The following is a 17500-nucleotide window of genomic DNA, read 5'->3' as shown; positions in this document are numbered from 1 at the left end:
GGACTGAAAGAGCAGATTTATGTGTGTCAGAGGGTGAAGGGTAGTGAATAGCAGAACTCAGGTTTGAAAATGTTAAGTTTGAGGGGCGCCTGGGTGGCTCAGTCGTTAAGCATCTGCCTTTGGCTCAGGGCGTGATCCCGGCGTTCTGGGATCGAGCCCCACATCAGGCTCCACCACTGGGAGCCTGCTTCTTCCTCTCCCACTCCCCCTGCTTGTGTCCTCTCTCTCACTGGCTGTCTCTCTCTGTCAAATAAATAAATAAATAAAATCTTTAAAAAAAAATGTTAAGTTTGAGATGTCTGTTAGACATACCAGTGAAGATGAAAAGGAGGTGGTTGGACATTCGGGTCTGGAGTTCAAGAAAAAAGTCCATGCTACAGATATACATTTGAGAGTCAAGAGTAAATACATGAGACTGGATGAGTTCACTGAGGGATGAGTACACATACAAGAACAGAAGTGGTCTAAGGATTGAGCTCAGGGACACTTCAACATTTGCAGATCATGGAGACAAGGAGGAACTAGCAGAAGAGCCTGAGACAAGACATCCAAGAAGATGAAAAGAAAATCAAATGAGCATGGTACCTCAGAAGCCAGCAAAGAAAGTATTTAAAGGAGTAGAGAAAAAGCACAACTGATCGTCTTTGTCAAATGTTGCTGATAGGTCAAATAAAATGAAGACTGAGGACTGACCACTGAATTGAGCAACATGAAAGTAAATATTACCTTGGAAAAAAGTTTTCATAGAATGGAAGGAGAAAAAGGCAGACTACAGTAGGTTTAAAAGAGAACAAAATGTAAGACACTGGAGCCAGAAGTTTAGACAACTCTTTCAATGAAAGATATAAAATTTAGTCCAAATATGTAATATATCTGAATAACATGGTTACAAATCTGAACTAAGGGACAAATAGAAAAACACTGCACCTAACTAGTTCAAAGTTAACAAATTTCTCAAGTATACACAGATAATTACAAAAATTGACCATAAAAGTAGAGGGAAACACATTTCAGAAATTTGAAATCTAGTATGTTGTGAAAAATAATATAATTAGCAAAAAGTCAATCAAAAAGATAAGTGAAAATTCATTATTTTTTTGGATACTTAAAATCACACTAATAAATAACCAGTAGATCAAGTAAGAAGTAATGATGAAAATTAGAAAATATTTTATAAGAAGTACATAATGAGGGGCGCCTGGGTGGCACAGCGGTTGAGCATCTGCCTTCGGCTCAGGGCGTGATCCCAGCGTTGTGGGATCGAGCCCCACATCAGGCTCCTCTGCTATGAGCCTGCTTCTTCCTCTCCCACTCCCCCTGCTTGTGTTCCCGCTCTCGCTGGCTGTCTCTATCTCTGTCAAATAAATAAATAAAATCTTTAAAAAAAAAAAAAAGTACATAATGAAACTTGTAGAATACATTCAAGTAAGTATTTTGAGGGAAACTTATGGCCTTAAATGTTTATATTGGGGGGGGGAAAGCCTGAAAAGTAATAATATAAGCACTAATCTGAAGAAATTAGAAAAAAAAAATCTAAAGAAAATAAGACGGAAATAATAAAGAACAAAACTCAATGAGGATCACCAAAGCAAAATGTTGGTCCTTTGAAAAGACTAATAACAACAGACTAAAAAAGAAGAAATCGCTACAGATTCTATAGACATTAAAATGTTCATAGGATATTGTAAACAACATTATCCTAAAAATGTTTTAAAATCCAAAGAAAATGAACAAATGCCTTAACAATATATACTGAATGGAATAAGAAGAAATTTCGAATTGTTCCTTTATCCATTAAACAAATAAAATAAAAACTTCCCTCAAAAAAAAAAAAAAAGTTGGATCCAAAAGGCTTCACTGGTTAAGTACTAAAACTTCAATATTATGCCAACTCTTCCAGGCAATGAAAGAAGACCAAATGAATTGAGATTATTATAAAGTTCACATGATATTAATACCAAAATCTGATTTTAAGAAGCCCCAAGAAAGGCAAGTTACTGGCCAATCTCAATTATAAAAAATATGTAAATATCTTAAACAAAGCATTAACTGACACCAGAAATCTATAAAAAAAGTGTAACATACCCTGACCATTTGACAAAGCACATTTATTCCTGGGGGGGAAAAACTCTCAGTAATCCAGGAAGAAAAGGAAACTACTTCAACCTGAAAGAAGACATCGACGAAAAACATATAGCTAACATCATACTAACTGTTGAGAGTCTAAATACTTCCCCTTACAAGTGGAACTAGACAAGGACGTCCACTTCATCATTTCTATTCAACATCGTACTGGATGTTCTAGCCAATGCAATAAGGCAAGAAACAGAAAAACAAAAACAAAAAAAGCATGCAGACCAAACATGTAAAACTGTCTTCATCTGCAGATGACCTGTCTATGTGGAAAATTAAATGGATTCTACAAAAAGGCTACTAGAACTAAAATGTAAATTTAGAAAGTTGTAAAATACCAGATAAATATATAAAAATCAATTGTGGGACTTCTGGTTTTAACCCTAACAAGTAAAGAGCTTAGACACTGTCATTTTCATTTTTATAACAAAAAAAGTGACAAAATGAAAATCAAAGATTTTCTATGACACATTAGAACAGTGAATTACAGAGCAAACTGCCAATTCAGAATCTGAAAAGAATAACCAAGATCTGCTCATCTGGAGCAGAAGCCACTGGAATCACAAATGGCTATGAACACTTAAATAATAATTCTGACACATTGCTGGAGGCTGAGTTTGCACTTACCTGAGAGTGAGAAGTTCTTACCGGCCACAGTTTTAGAGGGATCCCTGTATTTCAGTGTTTACCTCCAGGAACTCCACTAGGTTCTCACAGTAAAGATCTGAGAAAGATCCCCCGTGACTCTGACAGGGGGAAAGTAATTATTGTGAAAACTGCCCAGAGCATTCTCCACAATAAAGGCTTACTCTTCAAGTAAAAAGACTTTACCATAGCTTTATCCCAGCTACAAAAGGACAATTCTCCCGCCGTACCCTCTCTAGCCTTCCTGTCTCACATAAGTGTATTAAAATATATATATATATGTGTATATATATATATACATATATATGTGTATATATATATACACATATATATATATACCAATGGAAAAACTCTTATAAACATCATAGCCCAGAGACACAGGTCCACTAAAAGATTGAAATTTAAGGACAAGAGTAGAGAACATGTTCCTTCCTCTCACCTAATTACCACACTAACAGGGTTCCATGATAATCACAGTGAATCACAACCAAAAGAGCTGCAAGATGCATGCTCTCACTGAGAAAGCATACCCAAGGAAGCCTAAAGTCAAAAGGAGAAAAAACAATCAGGACAACAGAGAAATCTGAAGTCTCTGGTACCCCATTCTACAACAGACATTGAACACAGATCAATTGCCAGCCAAATAAACATGAACAATGACACGAGAGGCTTATTTACTTCAGTTAACAACCATTACAATATGTGTGGCTTCAACAAGAAAATTACAAGGCATCCCAAAAGTCAAGCAAAAACACAATGGAAGGATAAAACCAGACTCAGATACAGCACAGCCACGGGAATTATCAAACAGGAAAATTTAAATAACTATGACTAATTGGTAAGGGTACTAATGGAAAAAGCAGACAATGTGCAGTAACAGGTGGGTAACATAAACAGAGAGATGGAAACTGAAAGAAAAAAGAGGAAATGCCAGAAAGCAAAATACTGTGACAAAAAAAAAATGCTTTTGATGGGCTCAACAGTAGATTGGACACAGTCAAGCATAAATCATTGAGCTTAAAGACAGGTCAATTAAAACTTCCCAAACTGAAATGCAAAATGCAAAGAGAAAAACAAAAACAAAACAGAACAGAACATCTAAGAACTGTAGGTATAATTCAAATACCAAAAGGAGAAAAAAGAGAACAAGAGCATAAGAAATATTTGAAGTATTGTGAAATAAAAATAAGCCATGGGGATGAAAAGTACAGTAGAGGGAATATAATCAATAATACTGTAATAACTTTACAGCGATCCACGGTAACTACACTCACTGTGGTGAACATTTCATAATGTATATAGTTATCAATCACTATGTTCTACACTTAAAAAAATATATGTCAACTACACTTCAATTTAAAAAATGTTTTAAGTAATAATGGCCTAGAACTTTCCAAAGTTAATGCACAGTGTCTACAGGCAGGGAACTATAAAACAATGATGAAAGAAATCAAAGATCTAAATAAATGGAAAAATATTCCATGTTCATGGGTTGAAACAGTCCATATCAAGATGTCCATTCTCCCCAGCTTGATCTACAGGTTCAATGCAAATCCAATGAAAATCTCAGAAAGCTATTTTATAGATATTTATTTTAGAATCAGAGGTACTGATTCTAAATTTTACATGGAAAGGCAAACAACCAAGAATAGCCAATATACTAATGATGAAGAGAAAGCTGGAGGATTCACACTACCTAGTTTCAAGACTTACTATACAGTTATAGTAATCAAGACAGCATGGTTTGGCGAAAGAATGAACCAAATAGATCAATGGAATAGAATGGAGATCCCAGAAATAGGCCCACACAAATATAAGCAATTGACCTTTTTTTTTTTTTTTTTTNTTTTTAATTTGACAGAGAGACGGCCAGTGAGAGAGGGAACACAAGCAGGGGGAGTGGGAGGGGAAGAAGCAGGCTCCCAGTGGAGCAGGGAGCCCAACGTGGGGCTCAATCCCAGGACCCTGGGATCAGGCCCTGAGCCAAAGGCAGATGCTTAACAACTGAGCCACCAAGGTGCCCCAAACAATTTGATCTCTGACAAATGAGCAAAGACAATACAGAAAGGGCAGTCTCTCAACAAATGGTGCTGGAACAATTTTAAGACATCTGTATGCAAATTAAGTGAACTGAGACACAAGACTTTACATCTTTCACAGAATTAATTCAACACAGATCACTGAACTTAAGTGTAAAATGAAAAACTATACAACTTCTAGAAGAAAACATAAGAGAAAAATACATACACGTGGGTTTGGTAATGAGTTTTTAAATACAACACCAAAAACACAATCCATGAAAGTAAAAGGTAAGCTGAACTTCATCAAAATTTAAAATTTCTGCTCTGCAAAAGACACCATTAAAAGAATGAAAAGACAAGGCACAGATGGGGAGAATATATCTGCAAATCATATATCTGATATTTGAAACTGAAAATGGGTGAAATATCTAAACAGATACCTCACCAAAGAAAATACAAAGATGGCAAGTAACAATATGAAAAAATGCTCCACATCATTCGTTATTAGCAAACTGCAAGTTAAAACAATGAAATATTGCTACACGCCTATTATAATGACTAAAATACAAAAATGTGACAATACCAAATGCTAACAAGGATATGAAGCAACAGATCATTCATCGCTGGTGGGAATGCAAAATGGTACAGTCACTTTGAAAGAGTTGGGCCTTTCTTATAAAGCTAAATATAGTTTTAATCTAGTATTCAGCAATTACGCTCCTAAGTATTTACTGATCTGAAAACCTATGTCCACACAAAAACCTGCACATGAAAGTTCACAGCAGCTTTATTCATAATTGCCAAAAACTGGAAGCAACCAAGATGTCCTTCAATAGGTGCATGGAGAAACACATTGTAGTATATACATATGATAGATTATTATTCGATGATAAGAAGAAATAAGCTATCCAGGTATGAAAAAACATGAATGAACCTAAAATGCACATTGCTAAGTGAAAAAGCTGGTCTGAAAAGGTTGTATGCTGTATTTCAATTATATGGCATTCTGGAAAAGGCAAACATTTCCTCAGCCAGGTGATAAAGGTCAAAATCAACAGTAATAAATCCTATGGACAGTACATACCCATAATACCCTATACCCTAAAATGGAAATTTACCTCTGTGACTTTTCTCTCAAAAACAAATTACCCCGTCTAATCATGACAAAAACAGCAGACAAACCCCAACTGAGAGACATTCTACAAAATACTTGATTAGTACTCCTCAAAACTGTCAAGGTCATGAAAAACAAGGAGTCTGAAACTGTCATAGCCAAGAGAAGCCTAAGGAAACATGACAACTAAATGTAATGTAGTGTCCTGGATGAGATCCTGGAATAGAAAAAAGACATTAGGGGGAAACTAAGGAAATTTGAATAAAGTATGGACTTCAGTTAATAATGTATCAAATAACTGATTCATTAATTCTAACAAATGTACTAACGTAAGACGTTAATAAGAGAGAAACTCGGCATGAGGTATGTAGGAACTCTACCATCTTCACAATAGCTCTGTTAATCTAAAACTGTTGTAAAATACAAAGTTTATTTTTAAAAACAACTATTTTTGGGGCGCCTGGGTGGCTCAGTCTTTAAGCGGCTGCCTTCAGCTCAGGTCATGATCTCAGGGTCCTGGGATCGAGCCCCACATCAGGCTCCCTGCTCAGTGGGAAGCCTGCTTCTCCCTCTCCCACTACCCCTGCTTGTGTTCCCTCTCTTGCTGTGTCTCTCTCTGTCAAATACATAAAATCTTAAAAAAAAAAATAAAAAATAAATGAAAACAACTGTATTTTCATATACAAGCAATAAACAAACAGAAAGTGATGTGTTAAAATCCCATTTACAAGAGTATCAAAAAAATAGGAAATACTCATATAAATCTGACAAAAGTAGCACAGGACCTATACACTAAAAACTACAAAACATTGCTGAGGGAAATTACAGACCTGTTTATGAGTGGGAACACTTGATATTCTTTAGATGTCATTTTCCCCAATTCTAATCAAATTCCCAAGCAGGTTTTTGGGTTTCTTTTTTACACACTGCGAAACTGATTTTTAAAATAAAATACAAAGGAACTAGAATAGCCAAAACTACTTTGAGAAAGAACAAAGTTGGAGGACTAACATTACCTAATTTGAAGACTTTAAAACAAAATGGAACAAAAAGTGATCAGGCAGGTTATACTGATATAAATAGATTCATCAAATAAAATAGATCATTAAGAAAAGACTTCTACATACATGGACAAGTGACTTTCTGCAAAGCACAAAAACAAGAAAGGATAGTTTTTCAACACATACTGGAACAACTGGATATTCTTATGCAAAAAAAGGTGAACTCTGATCTACATCTTGTACTATATACGAAAACTTTGAAATGAATAGCAGATTTAAATGTTAAGAACTATAAAACTGCTACAAGAAAACACAAAACAAAAATCTCAGTGACCTTACACATGACACTGATTTCTTTAAAAGAATATAAAAAGCTGGATATAATTCTTAAAAAACCAATGATTTCACTTAATCAAAATGAAAAACATTTGCTCTTTAAAAGAGAGTTAATATAAAGGTAAGCCACAGAGTGGGAGAAAATACTTGCAAAATACACCTGACATAGGACTTACGATATAGAAAAGGACTTTTGCAACTTGGTAATAATATAAACAATTCAATAAAAGTGTGCAAAAGATTTGAACAGACACTAAAGAAGATAAATGTATGGTACATAATAAGCACATGCACAGATGCTCAAAACCATTAGTCATTAGGAAAGACAAATTAAAATCATAATACATACCTATTAGAATGGTTAAGATTAAAAAGATAATGCACACCAAGTGTTGATAAGGCTACATAACACCTGGAACACTCATACACTACTGGTGCAAATGTAAAATAAAATAGTACAACCACTTTGGAAAACAGTTTAATAGCTTCTTCAAAATTAAACGTATATCCATCACATGACTCAGTCACTCTACTCTTAGATATTCATCCAAGAAAAATAAAAGCTTATGTCCATATGAAGACTCATATAAGAATGTACTTGAATGTTTTATTTGTTATAGCCCCAAACTGGAAACAACCAAAATGTCCATATATTCACACAACGGAATACTACTCAGGAACAGAAAGGAATAAACTATTGATTATACAACAAGGATAAATTTCAAAATAATTATCCTGAGGGAAAGCAGCCCACTGAAAGAATATATACTATATGATTTCATTTATATAATATTTTAGAAAACCCAAACAAATCTCTAGGACAGAAGGCAAATCAATAGTTGTCCAGGCATTGGCAGGTTGGGTGAGAGGTTACAGAGGGGCATGAGGAAACTTTCGGGAGTGACGGGTAGGGCCACTATCTTGATTGTGCTGATGGTTTTACAGATATATATACTTACCAAACTGAACACTTTAAATATGAGCAGTTTATTGTATGTATGCCAACTAGACTCTAATAATACTGTTAAAAGAAAACAAATGTATGCAAAAACCCTTCAAAATATTATACATTTATCTGATAGAATATTTTAGTAAACTACTAAAATGCTTTCCAGGAACTTCTAATGACACAGGCAATGCTTATGATATACAATTAAATGAAACTGGCCAAATATATAACCTAATATAGAATGACATCAATTACACAGAAAGCTTACATAACATGGATGGAAATATTCCTGGTTAGAGAGAGATCTATATTAATGATAGTTTTCACTGAGTTATGGAATCATGGATGATTTAAACTGTTTTTACACTTTTCTCTATTCTCCAAGGTTTTGTTATTGTTGTCTTATTTTATTATTATTTTTATTTTACCTGAGCCTGTAACATTCTTTTAAACAAGAAATTTAAAAATAAATGAAGGGGAAAATTTTGAGTCATTATCTGTCCTGACAAGTGATTTTAACATATGTACCACAGGCCCTTGAAAGATCAAAGAGGGGACTCTGGGAACTCTTATGTGAACCAAGTATTATCTGTAGACTTAATATTTCACACTACTATTTTTCAAATGGTCACAGATGGATTGCAATTCAATATTACTGAATCTGTAGAACTCTCTCTCTCATATCAACAGACGCTAAAAGTAAACCTGCTAACATGGAGGTCTTCAAAAACTTATTCCCCTATATTTATTGCCTGAAGCTTGCTTAACTGGAATTTCTTCTGCTACCATACCAGTATGTAGGAAGGGCTAAGAACCTATTTGGTCATTTGGTCATTCAATTAACAGAAGCTCCATTACATTTTCCTATGTGTTCAAATTCCAAAGTCAAATAGTACCCAGAAGAACTCTGTAAAAGCTACTTCAGTTAAACATTAGGCTTTCTGCAAATGTAAGATGAAGACTACTAGAAGTCTGATTCCTAGTTAAGTATGGCATTACTAGTCTATAAGTGACCTTTGGGAAATCATTTAATGTGTGCTGAGATTTCTACAACTGCCTCATAATAATCCTCTCAGAAATTAAAATCAACAAATAACTTAATTATCATATAAAATACTCTATAAAAAGTAGATCTAGTAGTTATATTAAACTAGTTGTGTAAAGGTGATTTACCTCAAGGAATTATTTTCTGCCTTTTGTCTGCCAAGTTCACTTTCAGTATCCATTGCCTTTCTTGCTAGTGATTTCATTTCTTTTTCCACAGTGGTTATGGTTTCTTTCATCAAAGTCATATTTGACATTTGCTCCATACGTTCATCATCAAGCTATACAAGTAGAATGACAAGGTTACTGCCACCACTAACAAAATCTTCCTAAAGAGACATCCTATCTTTGTACAAACTGTGGCATACGACAAGATTTACACCAGGAGATGATCAGACTGGACCTGAATGTTGTGGGAGGGTGTATGGACAAGGTATTGTGGAGCAGGAACAAGAAGAAGCTACTGCACAGCCTGTGCATAAAGCCTATTACAGTATATGCATTTACATTTTCAACCTGGTTCATTTTGACTGTAGCATATGTATCTTATTCGAAGGGATTTATTTGTTGTTCAACATTAACAAGTTATACATATAAAGTGGAATTGTGAAAAAATGTTTTTCTCTCCTGAGCAATGCTTTTTTTTCTCATTATAACAACATAACAGAGACGAATGTATAAATATATTCAATTAAATTTGGTAACAGAAGTCAAATTCCCCTAATTTTGTTTATATAGTCATAATATCTCAAATATATATTCATAGCATCTAAAATTCTCAATTAGTAAAAACGTGATGCTTCACATTTAAATTCAGTTTAAACATATTCTTCTCATTAATTTTCATTTCATAATAATTTCTTCTACCTTAGCGACCCCTTAGGTAGAATAAGCCAGTTTCTCTGTATCTGGCAATGTTATTTTTAATGAAACAGGGAGATGAGAAAGTTGCTAAAATCCCACAGATGTATCCTTAATGTTTTTTTTTTCTTAAAGAACACACTGTACAACCTAAAAGAAAAAAGACTTTACTTACATTTTTTTGGAAGGAACTAACAATGAAAAAGTGGTAATTTATACTATACATACCACCTTAAATGTTTGGGAATTACTAACACTATCTTAGAAAAAGAAAGGAACTTCTCTGAACATAGAGAAAAAGGGAAAGGGGGAAGCTATTGACAGTTTATAGCTGAAAACACAAAAGTGATTTTTCTTTACATTATGAACTGTACACTCCAGCTCTTCTATCCTTTGTTCCAAGTGAGCCTTCTCATTAAATGCTGTCTCTTGGGCAATCTGTTTAAAAAACAAAACAAAACAAAATATTTTCAACGTTCTCTACACTGTGTTTCACAAATGGTCATACAGATAAAATTCATGCAAACCTTTAGCCTTTCCCTCAGGCTATCTCGTTCTGTGGTCATTCTTCGTAAATCAGTGAAGGCCACATCTCTTTCAGTCTCCACCCGCCGGAGGATGGCATGCGCTGTTGTTGATTTAGGAGACTTACAGTTTTTCATCATCTCTCGTCGAAGTCGGGCAATTTCTTCCTGTGCCTGTTATTTAAATACACAGACTTCTATTTAACAAGTTTTAGAACAGACATAAATATAGCTATCTTAAATCCAGCCAGTTAAAATACAAACCATTTATAAACATGCATGCAACAGGATAAAGTTTTTTAATGAGTTTATATAAGTAAATGCAAATGATGTCCAAAAATGCAAGTGAATGTATAAAAATTGAAGTCTGGTTTATAATATTTTTGCCAAAAAATTTTTAAATAATTGGAGGCAGTCAATATAAGAGAGAATGTTTTGCTAATGTTCTGTGATATAAATTTGAATTCAGCAAAATTCAGGTAAAATGCTATTTTAATAAATGTTATAGTGTTCCCATCTTTCTATCTAATAAATGTATATGCCATTTCCATGTCCTGGCTACTTTTACCCTGACAGAAGGCTCATCAATCCTTACTGACAACCCAATATACTCTCTCACACTTGTTCAACCACCCTCAGGTCCCAAACCTATTCTACACCTACAGATGATTTTATATCCTACGGTGCTACTTAAAAGTCCCTTACCTTTCTTGATTTTGATCACTACCTATTCAGCTGGTCTCCAAGTCTCAGAGGAAGATACAGTATCTCCCAATTTCCATAGCAAAGCTTTCACCAGAATCCTGGACCTCACCTCCTGAAATGCCTTCTAAGGAACTCCTGACTCAATTACAGTTGACCCTTGAACAACATGGGTTTGAACTTACACACAGGTCCACTTATTACAGAGATTTTTTCAACAAATACAATATACTATTGTAAATGAATTTCTTCTCTTTATGATTTTCTTACTAACATTTTCTCTTCTCTAGTTTATTTTATCGGAAGAATAAGTGTATAATACATATATAAGAAATGTGTTAATTGGGGCGCCTGGGTGGCACAGCGGTTAAGCATCTGCCTTCGGCTCAGGGCGTGATCCCAGTGTTATGGGATCGAGCCCCACATCAGGCTTCTCTGCTATGAGCCTGCTTCTTCCTCTCCCACTCCCCCTGCTTGTGTTCCCTCTCTCGCTGGCTGTCTCTATCTCTGTCAAATAAATAAATAAAATCTTTAAAAAAAAAAAAAGAAATGTGTTAATTGACTATGTTATCAGAAAGATTCTGGTCAACAGTAGGCTAGTTGCAATTAAATTTGGGGGAGTCAAAAGTTATACAAAAATTTTCAACTGTGCAGGAGGGTTAGCACCCCTAGTCCCACCTTGTTCAAGACTCAACTGTGTAATTATTTCCTTTCATTTTGAATAGTACCCTCTCCACTAGCTCTTTCTCCCCTGCCTTCTACCATAACACATGGCTCCCTTATCTTGAAAAACTGTCATTTAACCTTGCTGACCCATTTACCATCCCATATCTCTTTTACATTCGATTAATTTTTCTTAAGCACCATTGTTTGTACCCATTTGCCTGTTCCTCAGCACCTACTCTTCCACCCAGTGTAAACTACCTGGCTCCTATACCTACCATTTTGCAGAATTTCAAATAATGACCTCACCAAATGGCCTTTTCTCAGTTCCCATTTTTTATATTTGGCAACATTTGACATTGTCTTCAACACCTGTTTTAGACTCTTTCCTTCCTTGGGCTTAATATTGTTCTACCTTAGTTTCCCATCTTATCTCTTTTAAAGGTTCCCATAGCAATTGGAAAAAACATCCCAATATTACATCTGTTCCTCTATAGCTTTCTCATTCAGAGACCTCATCAACTCTGAAGGCCACAAACTCACCTCTAAGAAGATGAATTCCCCATCTACATATTCAGCTCTTACCTCTCTCCCCATTCCAGTCCCACATTCTCTTCTGCCTCAATGCAATTACCACCTGATTGTATGACCATCAACTTACTCCATCTGTCTGAAAACAATACATCTTTTCCCTCAAATCACCAATGGCTTTGCTATTTCTTTTTCCTTACCAAAATTCTTCAGTCATTCAAAAAAGAACTTCAGTCAGGTCCATTCATCCCTCCTTTTTGCTAAAACCAAATCTTGTCAAGGCTTCTGTTACAGTATCTGTTGCATCTCTCCTAACCCTTCTTTCCACTGATGCCATGCTAGCTTAGCTCTTAATGCCTCATGCATGGACTGCTTTCACAGCCTTCTAAAGAGTCCACAGTACCTCCTTCCTCCAATTCTCTTGAAAGAGAAATTGTTATATAAAAAGATAACACAGAAAGACTACGAAAGAGATAATGTAAAATTGTTAACAGGTTAAAATTATAAAAATGTGCACTGGGTGTTATATGCAAATAATGAATCATGGAACATTGCATCAAAACGGAGGATGTATTGTATGGTGACTAATACAACAAAATAAAAATTATTTTAAAAAATTGTAAAAATGTGCTTTGGTCATTTCTTGTGCCTTAAAAAAAACAACAAACAAAAAAACAAACAGATTGCCCATTGCTTACAAAGTATAAACCCCTTATAAGGCCCATTACACAGCCTCTACATGCACTTCAGAAGCTGGCAAACTACGTGTGGCTCACAGGCCAAATCCAGCCTGACTCTTGTTTTTGTAGGTCTCTAAGTTAAGAATGTTTTTTACATTTTTAAATGATCAAAAAAGCAAACAAAAAAAATTTCATAATATCTATTATAGGTAAAAATAACATGAAATTCAAATTTCCGTGTCCAAAAGTAAAGTTATATTGTAACGCAGCCAAACTCATTCATTTGTAAATTGTCCATAGCTACTTTCACACTATCACAGAGTTGAATAGCCGTGAGACTGCATGGCCTGCAGAGCCCAAGATATTTATTTTCTGAGCATTTACATAAAAGGTTTGCAGACTCCTGCTCTAGTCCAATTTACCTCTCAAGCCTTAGCTCCCCCTTACTTCAATGGCATATAGCTTTTAGTCTAGTCTTAACCTGATCCATTTATCTATTGATTTTCCTGCCTTTATCCTTTGCCTCACACCATTCCTTTGGTCTGGAATATTCCTTCTTACCCCTTTCAAGATTCTTCCTTCAGGACTCAAATTTCATATCATCTAGCAGAGATTTCCTTGATCACAACAATTAAAAATACCCACTTCTTTTATTTCTTACAACATCTTCTGGACTATTTTTACTTAAGTAACAAAAAATGCATACAAGACAATATACTTTATTTCCCCCAAGTAGACTGTGAACATAGAAAACAATGTTGGTATTTCATCGTTTTTTTCTATCTCTTCAAGTGGCAAGCCCAGAACCCTGCATTTAGTAGCTATAATTCTTAATAAAACTTGACATTTTTAAAAGAAATTATGTTGGTGATTTATGGGGTTTAATATTTGTTGAGTAAATAAGCTCTATGATTAATAAGGGCTTTTTTGGGTATGAGGATAAACGTGTGTATGTGTGTGTATGTACACATACACTTACTGTATTGGAAATACGTTACATTTCATTAAGAATATCTTAAGAACAAAGTAATTCCCAAATGTTAGGTTAATTTGGCAGATTTAAGCATTCTTATAGAACTTAAAAAATTACATATCTCAAAAATTGAATATTATTACTTAGATATGGTATTTATAAATAAATTTACCTGTTCATAAAGAAGAAAGGTCTTGTCTCTCTCAGATGTAAGAACCTTGACATTACCCTGAATTTCTGCCAAATGACGCTCATATTTTTCCAGCATGCATTTAAGTTCTTCACGGTCTCTTGTTGTCTTCAAAAGCTCTACATCACAGTTTGTACCCTACAATTATTATATAAGAAATTTGAAATTCTTTTTTGACATGTGGTTCTAAAAAAACAATGCTACTAAGAGCAGTACACAATCTCTACTCAAGCAAACATGACTATACAATGAAAGGAAATGCTGAAAAAAAGAGTTTAAAAAAAATCACTTCTCTTTTAAACAGCTTCATCCCAAACTGGTTCACATTTATCTGATTACCTCCCAACGACTACCAATACCAGGGATAAAGAACCAAATTCAATAGTCCACTGTGCCATCAAAGAGACCTCTGTCTCCCCAAATCTTGGATATACCAATTCATGCCAAATCAAAATGAATTATTTGTATATTAGGTAAATCAAAGAATAAAAGTCAGTGTTTGAGCAACAAACTCCAAAATATTTGTAAGTTTCCAAAGCCTACCCGGGAAGATGGAGATGGGCGTCTTGGACTTTTAGATCTACTTCTGATCATCTTTCTCAAATTTTGAGCTTCACTCTTGTAGTAATCTCTGTCTGCTTCTAAAGTCTTGACAAAGGAATCAAGTCTGGAAGGAGATTTATTTTGTGCTTTTTCAGTCTCTAAAATTATCTTGCCAAGGAGGAAAAAATTAGGTCATTATTTCAAGCTACACTATAGCATCATTTTCTATATGAAAATTGAATAAACAGGATCCTTAAAAATAATAAATTTGGTATTTTAAAAATAATTCATCAATACTCTTTAAAAAGCAATTAGATGTCTTCTTTTTCTAGCATTTCTGAATGTACTTTATTTTTATTTAACTAAAAGCGCCCCTAAATTTACTCAATGATTTTAAGAAAAAAAAGTAAAGAAATTTCAGAAAGGCCAGAAATGTCCACAGATCTACTTATAAGTCCTAGAAACTGAATTAATTTGCTTAGGAAACTTGCATGCTAATATTAAAGCTTCTGTTTATGGCATCTAAGTTTTATTCAATAAATTGTTCAATAAATGAATAAATTAAATGAATGTTGGGTATTTTATACTCGTATACACTTTCAAGTACATTCCCATTCACCTTAATGTATTTAGAAGCAACCAAAGTTCTCTCCACCTCTATGAAAGAAAGGTGTAATGATGAAATGGAGTGAGAACAATGCTCTTACAGATGGGAAGTGCCCCTGTGCATCAAGCAGAGTGCTGATTTTACAAAACACACATTTTTTATTGTTCACAAAATGCACGAGACCTAAAACACATGTACCATTTATTTGTAGTCTAAAAGAATAAAAATGATTCCTCAACACAGATTTATAAAAAAATGTACTTACAGATCTAAGCCTTTTTATTGTATCTTCCAATACTATTATATTATTTTGCTGGCAAATGAGTTCAATCTGAAAAATAAGCCAGAAACAAATGTTGTTTAGATTAAAAAATTTAAACAGATTTAACTAAAAAGAGGACATCAAAAAAGGAACCCACTTGAAACAACAGGTGTTGGCGAGGATGTGGAACAAAAGGAACCTTTATGCACTATTGGTGGGAATGCAAACTGGTACAGACACTGTGGAAAACAGTATGGAGGTTCCCCAAAAATTAAAATTAGAACTACCTTACCACCCAAAATCACACTACTGGGTATTTACCCAAAACACACAAAAACACTAATTCAAAGGGATACATGCACCCCTATGCTTATTGCAGCATTATTTACAATAGCCAAATTATGGAAACAGCCCAAGTGTCCATCAATACATGAATAAAGATGTGGTTACACACACACACACACACACACACACACACACACACTGGAATATTACTCAGCCATAAAAAGAATGTTGCCATTTGCAATGACACGGATGGAGCTAGAGAGTATAATGCTACGTGAAAAAAGTCAAAGAAAGACAAATACCATATGCTCTCACTGATAGGTGAAATTTGAGAAACAAAGCAAATGAGCAAAGGGGGAAATAAAGAGAGAGGGAGACAAACCAAGAAACAGACTCAACCACAGAGAACAAACTGATAGTTACCAAAGTGGGGGGTGGGTGAGATGGATGAAAGAGGGGATGGGGATTAAAGAGCACACTGGCCATGATGAAAAAAAATTAAAAAAATTAAATTAAAAATTAAAAAAGGGAAGCCACTTAACAATAAAATCATGTAGTGAATAATTTACAAAAGAAAAGATAATCTACCCTTTTTGTTCACCTACCTTTGAATGGTAAAAGAACACAGGATGAAATACAGCAGTTCTTTTACATTAACCCAAGTTTGTTGTGAAATAGTACTTGGTTATATTTTACCAAATTACTCCCTACAAACTGCATCAAAATGTTAATACTAATTATAATTCTGAAGATGATGATAGGGAAGAGATAAAAGAATAAGTAGAAGTCTTCCCAAATCACCAGAGTGATTGCTTTCTCCTCTGAACTCTTTTAATACTTTAGTTCAATCAAACACATAAAAGACTTTTTTATCAGTTTTAGGACACTGAACATACCCAGTCTTATCATATAGCTACTTGTAGTCATATAGTTAGTATATGACTAGATTGTATGTTTCCAGGGGACAGTGACTATGTTTTCATGCAAAGATCTATTTGATATAATCTATGCTATATATTGGCATATTAGTTTAATAAATTTATTTCTCAATTCATAAACCTCCTCTTCATTATTCTAAACTGCTTCCTGCTATATTTTAATATTGACTTTTCTGGAATCATTGCTCCTGATTTGTTCTTTAGACCCAAATTCTTTTCTAAGATTTCTTTGGCAGTCATATTTTTTGTAGTCTATGAAATATTAAGAGGCAATGGTATGAAAGAAAACTTATGTATAGTTTGGATAAGTTTATACAGTTTTGGATAGGCAATTTTCAATGCTTTAATTAATACTATTATGTAGACACCAAAAAGAAATGGATCTCTATTAAATTATGTATAAAGGTACAAATTAGATATAAAAACTCACACTGCCAGAAATTTTATCTGACACATTGCTGTAAAAAGGAAATTTATACACACATATCCTAGATACAG

General features: G+C 34.3%; 1 protein-coding gene across 9 annotated transcripts in view; it reads right to left on the bottom strand.

Annotated features, from left to right (window-relative positions):
• Positions 1–17500, bottom strand: part of TSGA10 (testis specific 10) — a 142931-nt gene that overhangs the window by 100991 nt on the left and 24440 nt on the right. For 7 of the 9 annotated variants that reach the window (XR_004624828.1, XM_034659005.1, XM_019800428.2 and 4 more), the window contains 6 exons: positions 15783–15848; positions 14911–15078; positions 14350–14505; positions 10632–10802; positions 10465–10542; positions 9373–9524 (listed from right to left, as the gene is read on the bottom strand). Coding sequence is in view for 8 of the 9 variants with exons in the window: in XM_034659001.1 (XP_034514892.1) it covers positions 9373–9524; positions 10465–10542; positions 10632–10802; positions 14350–14505; positions 14911–15078; positions 15783–15848 (791 nt within the window). In the remaining variant the exon portion in view is untranslated. The remainder of the gene's footprint in view (positions 1–9372; positions 9525–10464; positions 10543–10631; positions 10803–14349; positions 14506–14910; positions 15079–15782; positions 15849–17500) is intronic. The other 2 variants (XM_034659003.1, XM_034659002.1) reach the window with 1 other exon arrangement.

The sequence above is a fragment of the Ailuropoda melanoleuca genome, chromosome 4 (assembly GCF_002007445.2).
Source record: "Ailuropoda melanoleuca isolate Jingjing chromosome 4, ASM200744v2, whole genome shotgun sequence".
NCBI classification, from domain to species: domain Eukaryota; kingdom Metazoa; phylum Chordata; class Mammalia; order Carnivora; family Ursidae; genus Ailuropoda; species Ailuropoda melanoleuca.
The sequence above is the reverse complement of the archived record's forward strand: the minus strand, read 5'-3'. Positions and strand labels throughout refer to the sequence as shown.